Source organism: Euprymna scolopes, chromosome 20 (genome assembly GCF_053919585.1).
Source record: "Euprymna scolopes isolate OS-2025 chromosome 20, ASM5391958v1, whole genome shotgun sequence".
Lineage (NCBI taxonomy): Eukaryota > Metazoa > Mollusca > Cephalopoda > Sepiida > Sepiolidae > Euprymna > Euprymna scolopes.
Genome location: NC_136501.1, coordinates 81101234 through 81123292, shown reverse-complemented (window position 1 = coordinate 81123292; position 22059 = coordinate 81101234). Strand labels below are relative to the sequence as shown.

At 28.7% G+C, this 22059-nt stretch overlaps 1 protein-coding gene across 4 annotated transcripts in view; it reads right to left on the bottom strand.

Moving 5' to 3' along the window:
- Nucleotides 1-22059, bottom strand: part of LOC145241490 (large proline-rich protein BAG6-like) — a 322214-nt gene that overhangs the window by 78071 nt on the left and 222084 nt on the right. For all 4 annotated transcript variants that reach the window (XM_080104490.1, XM_080104489.1, XM_080104493.1 and 1 more), the window contains 2 exons: nt 4929-5063; nt 1858-2033 (listed from right to left, as the gene is read on the bottom strand). In XM_080104490.1, the coding sequence (XP_079960616.1) occupies nt 1858-2033; nt 4929-5063 (311 nt within the window). The remainder of the gene's footprint in view (nt 1-1857; nt 2034-4928; nt 5064-22059) is intronic.

Below are 22059 nucleotides of genomic sequence, written 5' to 3'. Positions count from 1 at the left end.
TTTATAAATAAATTATAGCATTATATTATTACCAATAACATGGTATAATAATAACTAATGAAAATTGGATAGTCAGAAACAAGTTTGATCTGCCAACTTAAGGTTATTTGAGCCAAACTTAAAATAACTTCATGTTCAATTTCTTTAAAAAATAAAAAACAATAAACGTTCAATTTAACAAATTAATTCAACCAAAAAGTAATTTTTTTTATCATTATTTTACCCAAAATTATTTTTAAAAAGTTCTTTTTTTTTTTAATAAGACAAATCACACTGTAGTCATCCTATTCAACAGTCAAAAACTTTCCTGTTCTTTCTTAAAATTACTCATATCATGTTTAATGTTTGTACAAAATTTTTAAAAATTCCAATTAAATTAAAAATTTGAGAAAAGCGCAGACAAACGAACGGACAAGGGTGAATTTACAGCCCCCACCCCTTTTGTTATGGGGCAAAATAAAAATTTATAGGAGTATAGATAATGGGCATATTTGGGAAGGCAGCGAACTTTAAAAAAAAAAAAAAAAAAAAAAAAAAAAAAAGGGGTATTTTGGGCCATTTTTGACCTCTTTTGAGCCCCTGGAGAGGCTGAATCCCAGTGTAAATAGATAAGGTGCATTTTCAGTTTACACATGTATATTTGAGTGGACCACCATGAAAAACTACTATATAGTCAGACATATCAAGTTTTTGTTGAGAAATATGAAAAAAGAGCCACGAAAGGGGTGTTTTTTAGCACTAAAAGTCCCTGGGGACGTGAACCAGAATTTTGCCATGGTCACACATACTGGATATATATTAAGAACAATGGGCTCCAAATTTTGGCCAAGTTTCAGAAAAATCTAATGAATGGATCAAAAGTTATGGGGCAAAACATGTTTTTTTACCATTTTATGGCATTTTTGACTTCTTTTGAGCTCCTGGGGATGCAGTGGGAATTTTTACAACAAAAATTTTTTTACTGTGCATATCTATTTAATAAAATACAATTTGTGGCAAAATTGCAGGAAAAACTAATGGATGGTTATCTGGCAATCGTCCAGACTAATAGACAGATGCCACTAAAAACATAGGTCCCTCTCTTGATAAATCAGGGGACCAATATATGATGGAGAAATTACCTAAATAAAAGATGCTACAAAATAGAATACACATAGCAATTGTTAATTAAAAATACAACTCAAAATTGTAAAAACAGCCTTAAATAAAATCAAAACAGAATATTTTATGGTAGTAGACATACCTGTGACCCGCTGGGTTACAATATCATTATTTTACTTTGATTTAATTTGAAAATTCATAAACTGAATTCTGTTAAAACCTTGCATAACTACAAGTTTTCTTACTTCTTTATCATTATTACTATGTAGATATACTATTATTCTTTATAGAAGTATAGACTTATTTTGCTATCTACTTCACATGTTTGTGGTGGATACAGACAAGTATATGAATTAGATGGTAACTTGTCACTTTTTCTCTAAATAATCAGAGACAAAGAAATATTAGAAAGTGTTTGAATTAATAGAAAGGGTGAGAGAAATACAGATAGCTAAGAGAGAGAAAGGGGCACATTTAGTTAATTATAAATTACAGCTAATTATAATTAAAACATTTTTTTTCAAACCTAACTTAATCCCGAGATAAGATTTAGCATGAATTTTGTATTATTAAAGGGGAAAAAAATTCTTCCAAAAACAAATGATGAACTCATTTTGTATAATAAATATCAGCAATAATTTTTTTTACTAGATAATCTTGAAATAGCATAATTTCTTTGATTTATTCAAACTCTTTAATTATTCTCATGAACAAATCTGAAAGTTTGGGGTGAAGAAATATAAAATGGCTGCTAACCTTACAGCTTGGCCATTGTTAGTCGATTGCTCAGAGTTTGACTGTTGACCTGAACTTGCTTGGCCACTGTCAGCTTCAGCATCAGATAGACCGTCAATTGTACTAGGAAAATCATGGGAGTGGCTGCTTCCTGGGGAACTATTTTCTGACTGAGCAGTACTGCAACTTGAAGGATTCTATAAGAAGAAAAAAATGCTATCACTTTGAAAAAAGCGTAAACATTAAGACGCTAAAATATACAGGGTGTCCGTAAAGTTACTATACAGTCTGTTTTATTGTATTATATTTGTATTAATAGTTAATATTTATTTTTTTTACAGGTTTATTTAATCAAGCATGCCACGCAAGCTAACTTTGGAAGAGTGCAAATTTATTTTGAAGCGATATTGGAAAACAGAAAACGCACAGGATGTAATTCGACTGTATAGTAACTTTACGGACACCCTCTATATTATTTACTGCAAAAATACATTTTAAATGATTATAAAGATTATATAAAAAATATATATTATTTACTGCAAAAATACATTTTAAATGATTATAAAGGTTATATAAAAAATATATATTATTTACTGCAAAAATACATTTTAAATGATTATAAAGGTTATAAAAAAAAACAAAAAAAAAACACATAAAAAGTTTTATGATAAAACTTTTTTTTCTACCATACTCAAAAATAATTAATTTTTTTTTTGCATGATAGCCACCACTTATCAAGGCCCGGAAGCCACTAGGGGATAAGGGTTATTGCGTGTACAGTAGTCAATGGGATATCGTAGTACTCGTTAGTAATGGAGATTTGATAAAGTGTCTTATTTAAGAGGGCGGTTTATCAGGAATTTGTTGAAGGCCTCCAAGTTGTAGTAAGGTGGGAAACAGGCAAACGGAAGAGAATTCCACAGGCGTGCAGTTCTAAGAAAGAAGCTTTGTTCATGGAATCTACGTTTTGATTTAGGCACAGATAAAGAATGGGGAAAATTATTGACAGTGGTTTCAGCTAGACGTGCGTTTCTCGCGAAAGATTGACGAGGGGGGGGGTATGGAAATAATGATAAAACAAAGGCTCGCAATGTCTCTTATGGGAGAGAGGCTGCAGGGAAGAGAAAAGAGCATCCCCCACTAGGCCACGAAGTCTATTTTGTACTCTGTCAAGGAAGGATAGGCTGTTTTTAGCAGCTCCTGCACAGATGTGGCAGCAGTACTCCATCCTTGGACGTACTTGCCTTTTATATAGATAGAGAATTTCATCAGTAGTGAGATATCTTCTGGAGCGGTAGAAGGATCCTACCATTTTTCCAGCGATCTTGGCAACAGACTTGATGTACGTGTTCCATTTCAGGTCAGGAGTAAAGCTCAATCCCTGTAGCTTATCAAAACATGGAGCCTCCCCTAGACGAGAGCCATCCATTTCAATTGATGCCAGATGGGGATCCGAGCGTTCCTTTTATCAGAAACACTGCTCAGGAAATGTGAAGATTTCCAGTTTTCTGAATCAACTGTTGCTTTGAATGACTGGTAGGTTGAAATTTTCTTGTGAAATTGGTTCAAGTTGTTCTCAGGCAACTTATAAAGTTGATGACAAAGGCTGACACTTATAAAATTTTCTTTAAAATTTACTACTACAGATTTTTTTTATGTTCACCTTTTTGTAAGAATTATATTCCAAGCAGTTAATAGGAAGTTATTTTCCACACCTTGTATGCAAAATTTAAAACATTTTTAAACAAAGTCAATAGTTTCTGTTGCAATGCGTGCTCATAGCACAAATTATTGCCTATAAAGTTGTGAATTTGGAAAAATACTGGACACTTTTGTAATTTTTTTTCTATTTGCACAAGTGGTTAGTCTACAATTCGCATCATAAAGACCAAGTTACTTTAAAATGTGTCTTTGGATTCGTTTCTAGCAAAGGCCACGTCATGCCGCCATAAAAAGAACCCAGATTCAATTCAGGTAGCTATATTAAATATCGGTTTACTGTTGTCAAATCACTAGCTGCATGACAACAGAATATAGTGATACTAATCGTAACAATGATTGTGATATTTGTGGTAACAGAAAGTGTGTTGAACAAAATATAAGTTAAGCTTAGGAATTAATGAAGAATTCGCTGTTGGAATGCAAATAAAACATGGGTTAAGATTGGAATGTAATTCTGAATGCGCTTTTAGAATTTGACAGATTGTGATTTTTAGTTGAATTGACAAACATTTGTCATTTATTTAGAAAATGCAAAAATAAATCAACACATAGTGAGGATGTGCACTCACTTCCCTGGTACGGTCCAGCTGAGAGCCTACGGTACATCAAAAAAGCATTTCTTTTCAATTTTATGTAATGTGGAATCCTCAACAAAAATACTAGCTTCGTGACAAATAATTAAAAGAAGCAGCATTACGCCTAAGCATTTGAGGAACTTTAAATTTATATATGACCTTTGCAAAGTACAACGGAGACAATAAGTTACACAAGTGGGATGACACAAAATGGCTAATCACTGAATTTGAAAGATTAAGAAAAATTAAAGTAAAAGTATTAAAATCATGGTGATCAAGTCTCAAGATTACAACAGTACCCAATGTCCAAAGTTTGCTCTATTTATTTAGGTATTTCATTTGCAGACTATGCTACACTTTCCTGAATCTACAAGGTTTGATGTCCTAATTTGACCTCTCACTCCTTATGACTATTCTGTAGAGGTCTGTGTTATTCTTGCATTTGCTCTTCTCTCCTTTTTAATGGACACTTTCAAGATATATTCATCCTTTACATCTGTTATGTCATTTTCACTTTCCTTCATGTTTGGTTCAGTTTTGTTCCTTCTCAAGCATTCAGATATTTTATCTTTTGTATTTAGTCAGCCTGAGCTAATATTGGATCTCCCTTTTTTTTAGTACAGCCATGTTCATGCATACCATTGTTGTACTGTTGTAATCCTAAAACTTTATATGAGAATAACATGACACAACTAAGAACCGAAAACAAAAACAGCAAAAAAAGAAAAAGAAAAAAAAAAAAAGAATTTTCTTGTTGTAAAAATAAGTTATAATTTTACAATAATAATTACTTACCTCTAAACGAGATAAAACAGCTTTAATTTGACTTAACAATTTTTTAATGTGGTTAACTCTTTGTTGGGACTCATTTATTTGCTGGACAGGAATCTGTCCTAAATTTATGTGAACATCAACAGCCGAGCCATCAGCCTAAACACAAAGAGAAATAAAAGTTTTATAGTAAAAAATCACTTAACTTTGGTGATTTAACATGTCAACATCATTATGCAATTAATGCCGTCTAATAAGGAATAACTTGATTTAACATTTTACCTCCCTCCAAAATCAACTTTGAACAAGCAAAGAATTATTCTGTAATATTTGTAAAGTGACACCATGTTTTGCTCTAACAGCAAAATGAAAACGTTCACAATCACACGTTAGAATACCTCGCTAATATGTTGATCATGGGTATGTGTTGGAGTCATAAAGTTAACTAATTTGCATATTACTCTGCAAAAAGACATCTCATTAACTAAGAATTCGTTTCTGTTATTTCCAATCAGGTTTGTCCGAAGGTATAAGATTTATCTAAACTTTTCCAATTTCAAAATATCTAAGATTCCTTATTTTGGTTTGGTTGTTTTATGACTTATAAAACCTTTTTCGGGTTATTTAACATTGAATCCAGTAATTTTGGAAAAATCTTTTATGCTTCAAGTTTTTAAAATATTTATTCACGATTTTTGGTTTGGTTGTTTGGTAGAGAAAAATTATTTTTGACTTTACAGAACTTGAGATTTGCAAAGGGAATCCAAAAAAACGGATTGCATCAATGCTTGGTGCTTGTTTAGAAGCCGGTATTTTAAGACAGCCTGATCTGGTAGCATCAACCTCCTTATAATCTTCCAATATGTAGACTTGATTTTTTAAAGATCAAAAAATTCAACTCCAATTCCTAGCATTCTTGTGAGTGACTCTATACAACCTTATTCAATAACAGCGTTTGCAATGATGGTTTTGCTTTTAATCTTTGTTTTATTACATCTATGACGTAAAGTTTAGTAAAGAACTAATTTCAAAATTATTTTTATTAGAACAAATTTAGTTATCAGTTCTGATCATACCTGCAGATGAATTGATATAAATATTCTGTTATATGGAATTGCAACAAGGTAAACCATGCTTTTTGTTCCAGAACTTGAGATGAGGATTACTATATAATTTGTATTACTGTTTCAGAACTTGAAATGAGGATTAGTATATAATTTGAATTACTGTTTCAGAACTTAAAATGAGGATTGCTATATAATTTGAATTACTGTTTCAGAACTTGAGATGAGGATTACTATATTATTTGAATTACTGTTTCAGAACATGAAATAAGGATTACTATATAATTTGAATTACTGTTTCAGAACATGAGATGAGGATTACTATATTATTTGAATTACTATTTCAGAACATGAGATGAGGATTACTATATAATTTGAATTACTGTTTCAGAACATGAGATGAGGATTACTATATAATTTGAATTACTGTTTCAGAACTTGAGATGAGGATTACTATATTATTTGAATTACTGTTTCAGAACATGAGATGAGGATTACTATATTATTTGAATTACTGTTTCAGAACATGAGATGAGGATTACTATATAATTTGAATTACTGTTTCAGAACATGAGATGAGGATTACTATATTATTTGAATTACTGTTTCAGAACTTGAGATGAGGATTGCTATATAATTTGAGTTACTGTTTCAGAACATGAGATGAGGATTACTATATTATTTGAATTACTGTTTCAGAACTTGAGATGAGGATTGCTATATAATTTGAGTTACTGTTTCAGAACATGAGATAAGGATTACTATATAATTTGAATTACTGTTTCAGAACATGAGATGAGGATTACTATATTATTTGAATTACTGTTTCAGAACATGAGATGAGGATTACTATATAATTTGAATTACTGTTTCAGAACATGAGATGAGGATTACTATATTATTTGAATTACTGTTTCAGAACATGAGATGAGGATTACTATATAATTTGAATTACTGTTTCAGAACATGAGATGAGGATTACTATATAATTTGAATTACTGTTTCAGAACATGAGATGAGGATTACTATATAATTTGAATTACTGTTTCAGAACTTGAGATAAGGATTGCTATATAATTTGAATTACTGTTTCAGAACTTGAGATGAGGATTACTATATAATTTGAATTACTGTTTCAGAACATGAGATGAGGATTACTATATAATTTGAATTACTGTTTCAGAACATGAGATGAGGATTACTATATAATTTGAATTACTGTTTCAGAACATGAGATGAGGATTACTATATTATTTGAATTACTGTTTCAGAACATGAGATGAGGATTACTATATAATTTGAATTACTGTTTCAGAACATGAGATGAGGATTACTATATAATTTGAATTACTGTTTCAGAACATGAGATGAGGATTACTATATTATTTGAATTCCTGTTTCAGAACATGAGATGAGGATTGCTATATAATTTGAATTACTGTTTCAGAACTTGAGATGAGGATTACTATATAATTTGAATTACTGTTTCAGAACATGAGATGAGGATTACTATATAATTTGAATTACTGTTTCAGAACATGAGATGAGGATTACTATATAATTTGAATTACTGTTTCAGAACATGAGATGAGGATTACTATATAATTTGAATTACTGTTTCAGAACTTGAGATGAGGATTACTATATAATTTGAATTACTGTTTCAGAACATGAGATGAGGATTACTATATAATTTGAATTACTGTTTCAGAACTTGAGATGAGGATTACTATATAATTTGAATTACTGTTTCAGAACTTGAGATGAGGATTACTATATAATTTGAATTACTGTTTCAGAACATGAGATGAGGATTACTATATAATTTGAATTACTGTTTCAGAACATGAGATGAGGATTACTATATAATTTGAATTACTGTTTCAGAACATGAGATGAGGATTACTATATAATTTGAATTACTGTTTCAGAACATGAGATGAGGATTACTATATAATTTGAATTACTGTTTCAGAACTTGAGATGAGGATTACTATATAATTTGAGTTACTGTTTCAGAACTTGAGATGAGGATTGCTATATAATTTGAATTACTGTTTCAGAACATGAGATGAGGATTACTATATAATTTGAATTACTGTTTCAGAACATGAGATGAGGATTACTATATAATTTGAATTACTGTTTCAGAACATGAGATGAGGATTACTATATAATTTGAATTACTGTTTCAGAACATGAGATGAGGATTACTATATAATTTGAATTACTGTTTCAGAACATGAGATGAGGATTACTATATAATTTGAATTACTGTTTCAGAACATGAGATGAGGATTACTATATAATTTGAATTACTGTTTCAGAACTTGAGATGAGGATTACTATATAATTTGAGTTACTGTTTCAGAACTTGAGATGAGGATTGCTATATAATTTGAATTACTGTTTCAGAACATGAGATGAGGATTACTATATAATTTGAATTACTGTTTCAGAACATGAGATGAGGATTACTATATAATTTGAATTACTGTTTCAGAACATGAGATGAGGATTACTATATTATTTGAATTCCTGTTTCAGAACATGAGATGAGGATTGCTATATAATTTGAATTACTGTTTCAGAACTTGAGATGAGGATTACTATATAATTTGAATTACTGTTTCAGAACATGAGATGAGGATTACTATATAATTTGAATTACTGTTTCAGAACATGAGATGAGGATTACTATATAATTTGAATTACTGTTTCAGAACATGAGATGAGGATTACTATATAATTTGAATTACTGTTTCAGAACTTGAGATGAGGATTACTATATAATTTGAATTACTGTTTCAGAACATGAGATGAGGATTACTATATAATTTGAATTACTGTTTCAGAACATGAGATGAGGATTGCTATATAATTTGAATTACTGTTTCAGAACATGAGATGAGGATTACTATATAATTTGAATTACTGTTTCAGAACTTGAGATGAGGATTACTATATTATTTGAATTACTGTTTCAGAACATGAGATAAGGATTACTATATAATTTGAATTACTGTTTCAGAACATGAGATAAGGATTACTATATAATTTGAATTACTGTTTCAGAACATGAGATGAGGACTACTATATAATTTGAATTACTGTTTCAGAACTTGAGATGAGGATTACTATATTATTTGAATTACTGTTTACGAACATGAGATAAGGATTACTATATAATTTGAATTACTGTTTCAGAACATGAGATGAGAATTACTATATTATTTGAATTACTGTTTCAGAACATGAGATAAGGATTACTATATAATTTGAATTACTGTTTCAGAACATGAGATAAGGATTACTATATAATTTGAATTACTGTTTCAGAACATGAGATGAGGATTACTATATAATTTGAATTACTGTTTCAGAACTTGAGATGAGGATTACTATATAATTTGAATTACTGTTTCAGAACATGAGATGAGGATTACTATACAATTTGAATTACTGTTTCAGAACTTGAGATGAGGATTACTATACAATTTGAATTACTGTTTCAGAACTTGAGATGAGGATTGCTATATAATCTGAATTACTGTTTCAGAACATGAGATGAGGATTACTATATAATTTGAATTACTGTTTCAGAACATGAGATGAGGATTACTATATAATTTGAATTACTGTTTCAGAACATGAGATGAGGATTACTATATAATTTGAATTACTGTTTCAGAACTTGAGATGAGGATTACTATATAATTTGAATTACTGTTTCAGAACATGAGATGAGGATTACTATATAATTTGAATTACTGTTTCAGAACATGAGATGAGGATTACTATATAATTTGAATTACTGTTTCAGAACATGAGATGAGGATTACTATATAATTTGAATTACTGTTTCAGAACATGAGATGAGGATTACTATATAATTTGAATTACTGTTTCAGAACATGAGATGAGGATTACTATATAATTTGAATTACTGTTTCAGAACTTCAGATGAGGATTACTATATAATTTGAATTACTGTTTCAGAACTTGAGATGAGGATTACTATATAATTTGAATTACTGTTTCAGAACATGAGATGAGGATTGCTATATAATTTGAATTACTGTTTCAGAACATGAGATGAGGATTACTATATTATTTGAATTCCTGTTTCAGAACATGAGATGAGGATTACTATATAATTTGAATTACTGTTTCAGAACATGAGATGAGGATTACTATATAATTTGAATTACTGTTTCAGAACATGAGATTAGGATTACTATATAATTTGAATTACTGTTTCAGAACATGAGATGAGGATTACTATATAATTTGAATTACTGTTTCAGAACATGAGATGAGGATTACTATATAATTTGAATTACTGTTTCAGAACATGAGATGAGGATTACTATATAATTTGAATTACTGTTTCAGAACTTGAGATGAGGATTACTATATAATTTGAATTACTGTTTCAGAACTTGAGATGAGGATTACTATATAATTTGAATTACTGTTTCATAACTTGAGATGAGGATTACTATATAATTTGAATTACTGTTTCAGAACTTGAGATGAGGATTACTATATAATTTGAATTACTGTTTCAGAACTTGAGATGAGGATTACTATATAATTTGAATTACTGTTTCAGAACATGAGATGAGGATTACTATATAATTTGAATTACTGTTTCAGAACATGAGATGAGGATTACTATATAATTTGAATTACTGTTTCAGAACATGAGATGAGGATTACTATATAATTTGAATTACTGTTTCAGAACATGAGATGAGGATTACTATATAATTTGAATTACTGTTTCAGAACATGAGATTAGGATTACTATATAATTTGAATTACTGTTTCAGAACATGAGATGAGGATTACTATATAATTTGAATTACTGTTTCAGAACATGAGATGAGGATTACTATATAATTTGAATTACTGTTTCAGAACATGAGATGAGGATTACTATATAATTTGAATTACTGTTTCAGAACTTGAGATGAGGATTAATATATAATTTGAATTACTGTTTCAGAACTTGAGATGAGGATTACTATATAATTTGAATTACTGTTTCAGAACATGAGATGAGGATTACTATATAATTTGAATTACTGTTTCAGAACATGAGATGAGGATTGCTATATAATTTGAATTACTGTTTCAGAACATGAGATGAGGATTACTATATAATTTGAATTACTGTTTCAGAACTTGAGATGAGGATTACTATATTATTTGAATTACTGTTTCAGAACATGAGATAAGGATTACTATATAATTTGAATTACTGTTTCAGAACATGAGATAAGGATTACTATATAATTTGAATTACTGTTTCAGAACATGAGATGAGGACTACTATATAATTTGAATTACTGTTTCAGAACTTGAGATGAGGATTACTATATTATTTGAATTACTGTTTACGAACATGAGATAAGGATTACTATATAATTTGAATTACTGTTTCAGAACATGAGATAAGGATTACTATATAATTTGAATTACTGTTTCAGAACATGAGATGAGGATTACTATATAATTTGAATTACTGTTTCAGAACTTGAGATGAGGATTACTATATAATTTAAATTACTGTTTCAGAACATGAGATGAGGATTACTATACAATTTGAATTACTGTTTCAGAACTTGAGATGAGGATTACTATACAATTTGAATTACTGTTTCAGAACTTGAGATGAGGATTGCTATATAATCTGAATTACTGTTTCAGAACATGAGATGAGGATTACTATATAATTTGAATTACTGTTTCAGAACATGAGATGAGGATTACTATATAATTTGAATTACTGTTTCAGAACTTGAGATGAGGATTACTATATAATTTGAATTACTGTTTCAGAACATGAGATGAGGATTACTATATAATTTTAATTACTGTTTCAGAACATGAGATGAGGATTACTATATAATTTGAATTACTGTTTCAGAACATGAGATGAGGATTACTATATAATTTGAATTACTGTTTCAGAACATGAGATGAGGATTACTATATAATTTGAATTACTGTTTCAGAACATGAGATGAGGATTACTATATAATTTGAATTACTGTTTCAGAACATGAGATGAGGATTACTATATAATTTGAATTACTGTTTCAGAACTTGAGATGAGGATGACTATATAATTTGAATTACTGTTTCAGAACATGAGATGAGGATTACTATATAATTTGAATTACTGTTTCAGAACATGAGATGAGGATTACTATATAATTTGAATTACTGTTTCAGAACATGAGATGAGGATTACTATATAATTTGAATTACTGTTTCAGAACATGAGATGAGGATTACTATATAATTTGAATTACTGTTTCAGAACTTGAGATGAGGATTACTATATAATTTGAATTACTGTTTCAGAACTTGAGATGAGGATTACTATATAATTTGAATTACTGTTTCAGAACTTGAGATGAGGATTACTATATAATTTGAATTACTGTTTCATAACTTGAGATGAGGATTACTATATAATTTGAATTACTGTTTCAGAACTTGAGATGAGGATTACTATATAATTTGAATTACTGTTTCAGAACATGAGATGAGGATTACTATATAATTTGAATTACTGTTTCAGAACATGAGATGAGGATTACTATATAATTTGAATTACTGTTTCAGAACATGAGATGAGGATTACTATATAATTTGAATTACTGTTTCAGAACTTGAGGATTGCTATATAATTTGAATTACTGTTTCAGAACATGAGATGAGGATTACTATATAATTTGAATTACTGTTTCAGAACATGAGATGAGGATTACTATATAATTTGAATTACTGTTTGAGAACTTGAGATGAGGATTACTATATAATTTGAGTTACTGTTTCAGAACATGAGATGAGGATTACTATATAATTTGAATTACTGTTTCAGAACATGAGAATTACTATATAATTTGAATTACTGTTTCAGAACATGAGATGAGGATTACTATATAATTTGAATTACTGTTTCAGAACATGAGATGAGGATTACTATATAATTTGAATTACTGTTTCAGAACTTGAGATGAGGATTACTATATAATTTGAATTACTGTTTCAGAACATGAGATGAGGATTACTATATAATTTGAATTACTGTTTCAGAACATGAGATGAGGATTACTATATAATTTGAATTACTGTTTCAGAACATGAGATGAGGATTACTATATAATTTGAATTACTGTTTCAGAACATGAGATGAGGATTACTATATAATTTGAATTACTGTTTCAGAACTTGAGGATTGCTATATAATTTGAATTACTGTTTCAGAACATGAGATGAGGATTACTATATAATTTGAATTACTGTTTCAGAACATGAGATGAGGATTACTATATAATTTGAATTACTGTTTGAGAACTTGAGATGAGGATTACTATATAATTTGAGTTACTGTTTCAGAACTTGAGATGAGGATTGCTATATAATTTGAATTACTGTTTCAGAACTTGAGATGAGGATTACTATATAATTTGAATTACTGTTTCAGAACATGAGATGAGGATTACTATATAATTTGAATTACTGTTTCAGAACATGAGATGAGGATTACTATATTATTTGAATTCCTGTTTCAGAACATGAGATGAGGATTGCTATATAATTTGAATTACTGTTTCAGAACTTGAGATGAGGATTACTATATAATTTGAATTACTGTTTCAGAACATGAGATGAGGATTACTATATAATTTGAATTACTGTTTCAGAACATGAGATGAGGATTACTATATAATTTGAATTACTGTTTCAGAACATGAGATGAGGATTACTATATAATTTGAATTACTGTTTCAGAACTTGAGATGAGGATTACTATATAATTTGAATTACTGTTTCAGAACATGAGATGAGGATTACTATATAATTTGAATTACTGTTTCATAACTTGAGATGAGGATTACTATATAATTTGAATTACTGTTTCAGAACATGAGATGAGGATTACTATATAATTTGAATTACTGTTTCATAACTTGAGATGAGGATTACTATATAATTTGAATTACTGTTTCAGAACTTGAGATGAGGATTACTATACAATTTGAATTACTGTTTCAGAACTTGAGATGAGGATTGCTATATAATCTGAATTACTGTTTCAGAACATGAGATGAGGATTACTATATAATTTGAATTACTGTTTCAGAACATGAGATGAGGATTACTATATAATTTGAATTACTGTTTCAGAACTTGAGATGAGGATTACTATATAATTTGAATTACTGTTTCAGAACATGAGATGAGTATTACTATATAATTTGAATTACTGTTTCAGAACATGAGATGAGGATTACTATATAATTTGAATTACTGTTTCAGAACATGAGATGAGGATTACTATATAATTTGAATTACTGTTTCAGAACATGAGATGAGGATTACTATATAATTTGAATTACTGTTTCAGAACATGAGATGAGGATTACTATATAATTTGAATTACTGTTTCAGAACATGAGATGAGGATTACTATATAATTCGAATTACTGTTTCAGAACTTGAGATGAGGATTACTATATAATTTGAATTACTGTTTCAGAACATGAGATGAGGATTACTATATAATTTGAATTACTGTTTCAGAACTTGAGATGAGGATCGCTATATAATTTGAATTACTGTTTCAGAACAAGCGATGAGGATTACTATATAATTTGACTTACTGTTTCAGAACATGAGATGAGGATTACTATATAATTTGAATTACTGTTTCAGAACATGAGATGAGGATTACTATATAATTTGAATTACTGTTTCAGAACTTGAGATGAGGATTACTATATAATTTGAATTACTGTTTCAGAACTTGAGATGAGGATTACTATATAATTTGAATTACTGTTTCAGAACTTGAGATGAGGATTACTATATAATTTGAATTACTGTTTCAGAACTTGAGATGAGGATGACTATATAATTTGAATTACTGTTTCAGAACATGAGATGAGGATTACTATATAATTTGAATTACTGTTTCAGAACATGAGATGAGGATTACTATATAATTTGAATTACTGTTTCAGAACATGAGATGAGGATTACTATATAATTTGAATTACTGTTTCAGAACATGAGATGAGGATTACTATATAATTTGAATTACTGTTTCAGAACATGAGATGAGGATTACTATATAATTTGAATTACTGTTTCAGAACATGAGATGAGGATTACTATATAATTTGAATTACTGTTTCAGAACATGAGATGAGGATTACTATATAATTTGAATTACTGTTTCAGAACATGAGATGAGGATTACTATATAATTTGAATTACTGTTTCAGAACATGAGATGAGGATTACTATATAATTTGAATTACTGTTTCAGAACTTGAGATGAGGATTACTATATAATTTGAATTACTGTTTCAGAACTTGAGATGAGGATTACTATATAATTTGAATTACTGTTTCATAACTTGAGATGAGGATTACTATATAATTTGAATTACTGTTTCAGAACTTGAGATGAGGATTACTATATAATTTGAATTACTGTTTCAGAACATGAGATGAGGATTACTATATAATTTTAATTACTGTTTCAGAACATGAGATGAGGATTACTATATAATTTGAATTACTGTTTCAGAACATGAGATGAGGATTACTATATAATTTGAATTACTGTTTCAGAACATGAGATGAGGATTACTATATAATTTGAATTACTGTTTCAGAACATGAGATGAGGATTACTATATAATTTGAATTACTGTTTCAGAACATGAGATGAGGATTACTATATAATTTGAATTACTGTTTCAGAACATGAGATGAGGATTACTATATAATTTGAATTACTGTTTCAGAACATGAGATGAGGATTACTATATAATTTGAATTACTGTTTCAGAACATGAGATGAGGATTACTATATAATTTGAATTACTGTTTCAGAACATGAGATGAGGATTACTATATAATTTGAATTACTGTTTCAGAACATGAGATGAGGATTACTATATAATTTGAATTACTGTTTCAGAACTTGAGATGAGGATTACTATATAATTTGAATTACTGTTTCAGAACATGAGATGAGGATTACTATATAATTTGAATTACTGTTTCAGAACATGAGATGAGGATTACTATATAATTTGAATTACTGTTTCAGAACATGAGATGAGGATTACTATATAATTTGAATTACTGTTTCAGAACTTTAGGATTGCTATATAATTTGAATTACTGTTTCAGAACATGAGATGAGGATTACTATATAATTTGAATTACTGTTTCAGAACATGAGATGAGGATTACTATATAATTTGAATTACTGTTTCAGAACTTGAGATGAGGATTACTATATAATTTGAGTTACTGTTTCAGAACTTGAGATGAGGATTGCTATATAATTTGAATTACTGTTTCAGAACTTGAGATGAGGATTACTATATAATTTGAATTACTGTTTCAGAACATGAGATGAGGATTACTATATAATTTGAATTACTGTTTCAGAACATGAGATGAGGATTACTATATAATTTGAATTACTGTTTCAGAACATGAGATGAGGATTACTATATTATTTGAATTCCTGTTTCAGAACATGAGATGAGGATTGCTATATAATTTGAATTACTGTTTCAGAACTTGAGATGAGGATTACTATATAATTTGAATTACTGTTTCAGAACATGAGATGAGGATTACTATATAATTTGAATTACTGTTTCAGAACATGAGATGAGGATTACTATATAATTTGAATTACTGTTTCAGAACATGAGATGAGGATTACTATATAATTTGAATTACTGTTTCAGAACTTGAGATGAGGATTACTATATAATTTGAATTACTGTTTCAGAACATGAGATGAGGATTACTATATAATTTGAATTACTGTTTCATAACTTGAGATGAGGATTACTATATAATTTGAATTAATGTTTCAGAACTTGAGATGAGGATTACTATATAATTTGAATTACTGTTTCAGAACATGAGATGAGGATTACTATATAATTTGAATTACTGTTTCAGAACATGAGATGAGGATTACTATATAATTTGAATTACTGTTTCAGAACATGAGATGAGGATTACTATATAATTTGAATTACTGTTTCAGAACATGAGATGAGGATTACTATATAATTTGAATTACTGTTTCAGAACATGAGATGAGGATTACTATATAATTTGAATTACTGTTTCAGAACATGAGATGAGGATTACTATATAATTTGAATTACTGTTTCAGAACATGAGATGAGGATTACTATATAATTTGAATTACTGTTTCAGAACATGAGATGAGGATTACTATATAATTTGAATTACTGTTTCAGAACATGAGATGAGGATTACTATATAATGTGAATTACTGTTTCAGAACATGAGATTAGGATTGCTATATAATTTGAATACCTGTTTCAGAACATGAGATGAGGATTGCTATATAATTTGAATTACTGTTTCAGAACTTGAGATGAGGATTGCTATATAATTTGACTTACTGTTTCAGAACATGAGATGAGGATTACTATATTATTTGAATTACTGTTTCAGAACATGAGATGAGGATTACTATATAATTTGAATTACTGTTTCAGAACTTGAGATGAGGATTACTATATAATTTGAATTACTGTTTCAGAACTTGAGATGAGGATTACTATATAATTTGAATTACTGTTTCAGAACTTGAGATGAGGATTACTATATAATTTGAATTACTGTTTTAGAACATGAGATGAGGATTACTATATAATTTGAATTACTGTTTCAGAACATGAGATGAGGATTGCTATATAATTTGAATTACTGTTTCAGAACATGAGATGAGGATTACTATATAATTTGAATTACTGTTTCAGAACATGAGATGAGGATTACTATATAATTTGAATTACTGTTTCAGAACATGAGATGAGGATTGCTATATAATCTGAATTACTGTTTCAGAACTTGAGATGAGGATTACTATATTATTTGAATTACTGTTTCAGAACATGAGATGAGGATTGCTATATAATTTGAATTACTGTTTCAGAACTTGAGATGAGGATTACTATATAATTTGAATTACTGTTTCAGAACTTGAGATGAGGATTACTATATTATTTGAATTACTGTTTCAGAACATGAGATGAGGATTGCTATATTATTTGAATTACTGTTTCAGAACATGAGATGAGGATTACTATATAATTTGAATTACTGTTTCAGAACATGAGATGAGGATTACTATATAATTTGAATTACTGTTTCAGAACTTGAGATGAGGATTACTATATTATTTGAATTACTGTTTCAGAACATGAGATACGGATTACTATATAATTTGAATTACTGTTTCAGAACTTAAGAAGATTGCTATATAATTTGAATTACTGTTTACGAAGTTGAGATTAGGATTGCTATATAATTTGAATTATGGTTTCAGAAATAAGATGAGGATTACTATATTATTTGAATTACTGTTTCAGAACATGAGATGAGGATTACTATATTATTTGAATTACTGTTTCAGAACTTGAGATGAGGATTACTATATTATTTGAATTACTGTTTCAGAACATGAGATGAGGATTACTATATAATTTGAATTACTGTTTCAGAACATGAGATGAGGATTACTATATAATTTGAATTACTGTTTCAGAACTTGAGATGAGGATTACTATATAATTTGAATTACTGTTTCAGAACTTGAGATGAGGATTACTATATAATTTGAATTACTGTTTCAGAACTTGAGATGAGGATTACTATATAATTTGAATTACTGTTTCAGAACTTGAGATGAGGATTACTATATAATTTTAATTACTGTTTCAGAACTTGAGGTGAGGATTACTATATAATTTGAATTACTGTTTCAGAACATGAGATGAGGATTACTATATAATTTGAATTACTGTTTCAGAACATGAGATGAGGATTACTATATTATTTGAATTACTGTTTCAGAACATGAGATGAGGATTACTATATAATTTGAATTACTGTTTCAGAACATGAGATGAGGATTACTATATAATTTGAATTACTGTTTCAGAACATGAGATAAGGATTACTATATAATTTGAATTACTGTTTCAGAACATGAGATGAGGATTACTATATTATTTGAATTACTGTTTCAGAACATGAGATGAGGATTACTATATAATTTGAATTACTGTTTCAGAACTTGAGATGAGGATTACTATATTATTTGAATTACTGTTTCAGAACATGAGATGAGGATTACTATATTATTTGAATTCCTGTTTCAGAACATGAGATGAGGATTGCTATATAATTTGAATTACTGTTTCAGAACTTGAGATGAGGATTACTATATAATTTGAGTTACTGTTACAGAACATGAGATACGGATTACTATATAATTTGAATTACTGTTTCAGAACTTGAGATGGAATTGCTATATAATTTGAATTACTGTTTCAGAACTTGAGATGAGGATTACTATATTATTTGAATTACTGTTTCAGAACATGAGATACGCATTACTATATAATTTGAGTTACTGTTTCAGAACATGAGGTGAGGATTACTATATAATTTGAATTACTGTTTCAGAACTTGAGATGGAATTGCTATATAATTTGAATTACTGTTTCAGAACTTGAGATGAGGATTACTATATAATTTGAATTACTGTTTCAGAACATGAGATAAGGATTACTATATAATTTGAGTTACTGTTTCAGAACATGAGATGAGGATTACTATATAATTTGAATTACTGTTTCAGAACTTGAGATGAGGATTACTATATTATTTGAGTTACTGTTTCAGAACATGAGATAAGGATTACTATATAATTTGAATTACTGTTTCAGAACATGAGATGAGGATTACTATATTATTTGAATTACTGTTTAAGAACATGAGATAAGGATTACTATATAATGTGAATTACTGTTTCAGAACATGAGATTAGGATTGCTATATAATTTGAATACCTGTTTCAGAACATGAGATGAGGATTGCTATATAATTTGAATTACTGTTTCAGAACTTGAGATGAGGATTGCTATATAATTTGACTTACTGTTTCAGAACATGAGATGAGGATTACTATATTATTTGAATTACTGTTTCAGAACATGAGAATAGGATTACTATATAATTTGAATTACTGTTTCAGAACTTGAGATGAGGATTACTATATAATTTGAATTACTGTTTCAGAACTTGAGATGAGGATTACTATATAATTTGAATTACTGTTTCAGAACTTGAGATGAGGATTACTATATAATTTGAATTGCTGTTTCAGAACATGAGATGAGGATTGCTATATTATTTGACTTACTGTTTCAGAACTTGAGATGAGGATTGCTATATTATTTGAATTACTGTTTCAGAACATGAGATGAGGATTACTATATTATTTGAATTACTGTTTCAGAACATGAGATGAGGATTGCTATATAATTTGAATTACTGTTTCAGAACTTGAGATGAGGATTACTATATAATTTGAATTACTGTTTCAGAACTTGAGATGAGGATTACTATATTATTTGAATTACTGTTTCAGAACATGAGATGAGGATTGCTATATTATTTGAATTACTGTTTCAGAACATGAGATGAGGATTACTATATAATTTGAATTACTGTTTCAGAACATGAGATGAGGATTACTATATAATTTGAATTACTGTTTCAGAACATGAGATGAGGATTACTATATAATTTGAATTACTGTTTCAGAACATGAGATGAGGATTACTATATAATTTGAATTACTGTTTCAGAACATGAGATGAGGATTACTATATAATTTGAATTACTGTTTCAGAACATGAGATGAGGATTACTATAAAATTTGAATTACTGTTTCAGAACTTGAGATGAGGATTGCTATATAATTTGAATTACTGTTTCAGAACTTAAGATGAGGATTACTATATTATTTGAATTCCTGTTTCAGAACATGAGATGAGGATTGCTATATAATTTGAATTACTGTTTCAGAACTTGAGATGAGGATTACTATATAATTTGAGTTACTGTTACAGAACATGAGAGACGGATTACTATATAATTTGAATTACTGTTTCAGAACTTGAGATGGAATTGCTATATAATTTTAATTACTGTTTCAGAACTTGAGATGAGGATTACTATATTATTTGAATTACTGTTTCAGAACATGAGATACGCATTACTATATAATTTGAGTTACTGTTTCAGAACATGAGATGAGGATTACTATATAATTTGAATTACTGTTTCAGAACTTGAGATGGAATTGCTATATAATTTGAATTACTGTTTCAGAACTTGAGATGAGGATTACTATATTATTTGAATGACTGTTTCAGAACATGAGATAAGGATTACTATATAATTTGAGTTACTGTTTCAGAACATGAGATGAGGATTACTATATAATTTGAATTACTGTTTCAGAACTTGAGATGAGGATTACTATATTATTTGAATTACTGTTTCAGAACATGAGATAAGGATTACTATATAATTTGAATTACTGTTTCAGAACATGAGATGAGGATTGCTATATAATTTGAATTACTGTTTCAGAACATGAGATGAGGATTGCTATATAATTTGAATTACTGTTTCAGAACTTGAGATGAGGATTGCTATATAATTTGACTTACTGTTTCAGAACATGAGATGAGGATTACTATATTATTTGAATTACTGTTTCAGAACATGAGATGAGGATTACTATATAATTTGAATTACTGTTTCAGAACTTGAGATGAGGATTACTATATAATTTGAATTACTGTTTCAGAACTTGAGATGAGGATTACTATATAATTTGAATTACTGTTTCAGAACTTGAGATGAGGATTACTATATAATTTGAATTACTGTTTCAGAACTTGAGATGAGGATTACTATATAATTTGAATTACTGTTTCAGAACTTGAGATGGAATTGCTATATAATTTTAATTACTGTTTCAGAACTTGAGATGAGGATTACTATATTATTTGAATTACTGTTTCAGAACATGAGATACGCATTACTATATAATTTGAGTTACTGTTTCAGAACATGAGATGAGGATTACTATATAATTTGAATTACTGTTTCAGAACTTGAGATGGAATTGCTAT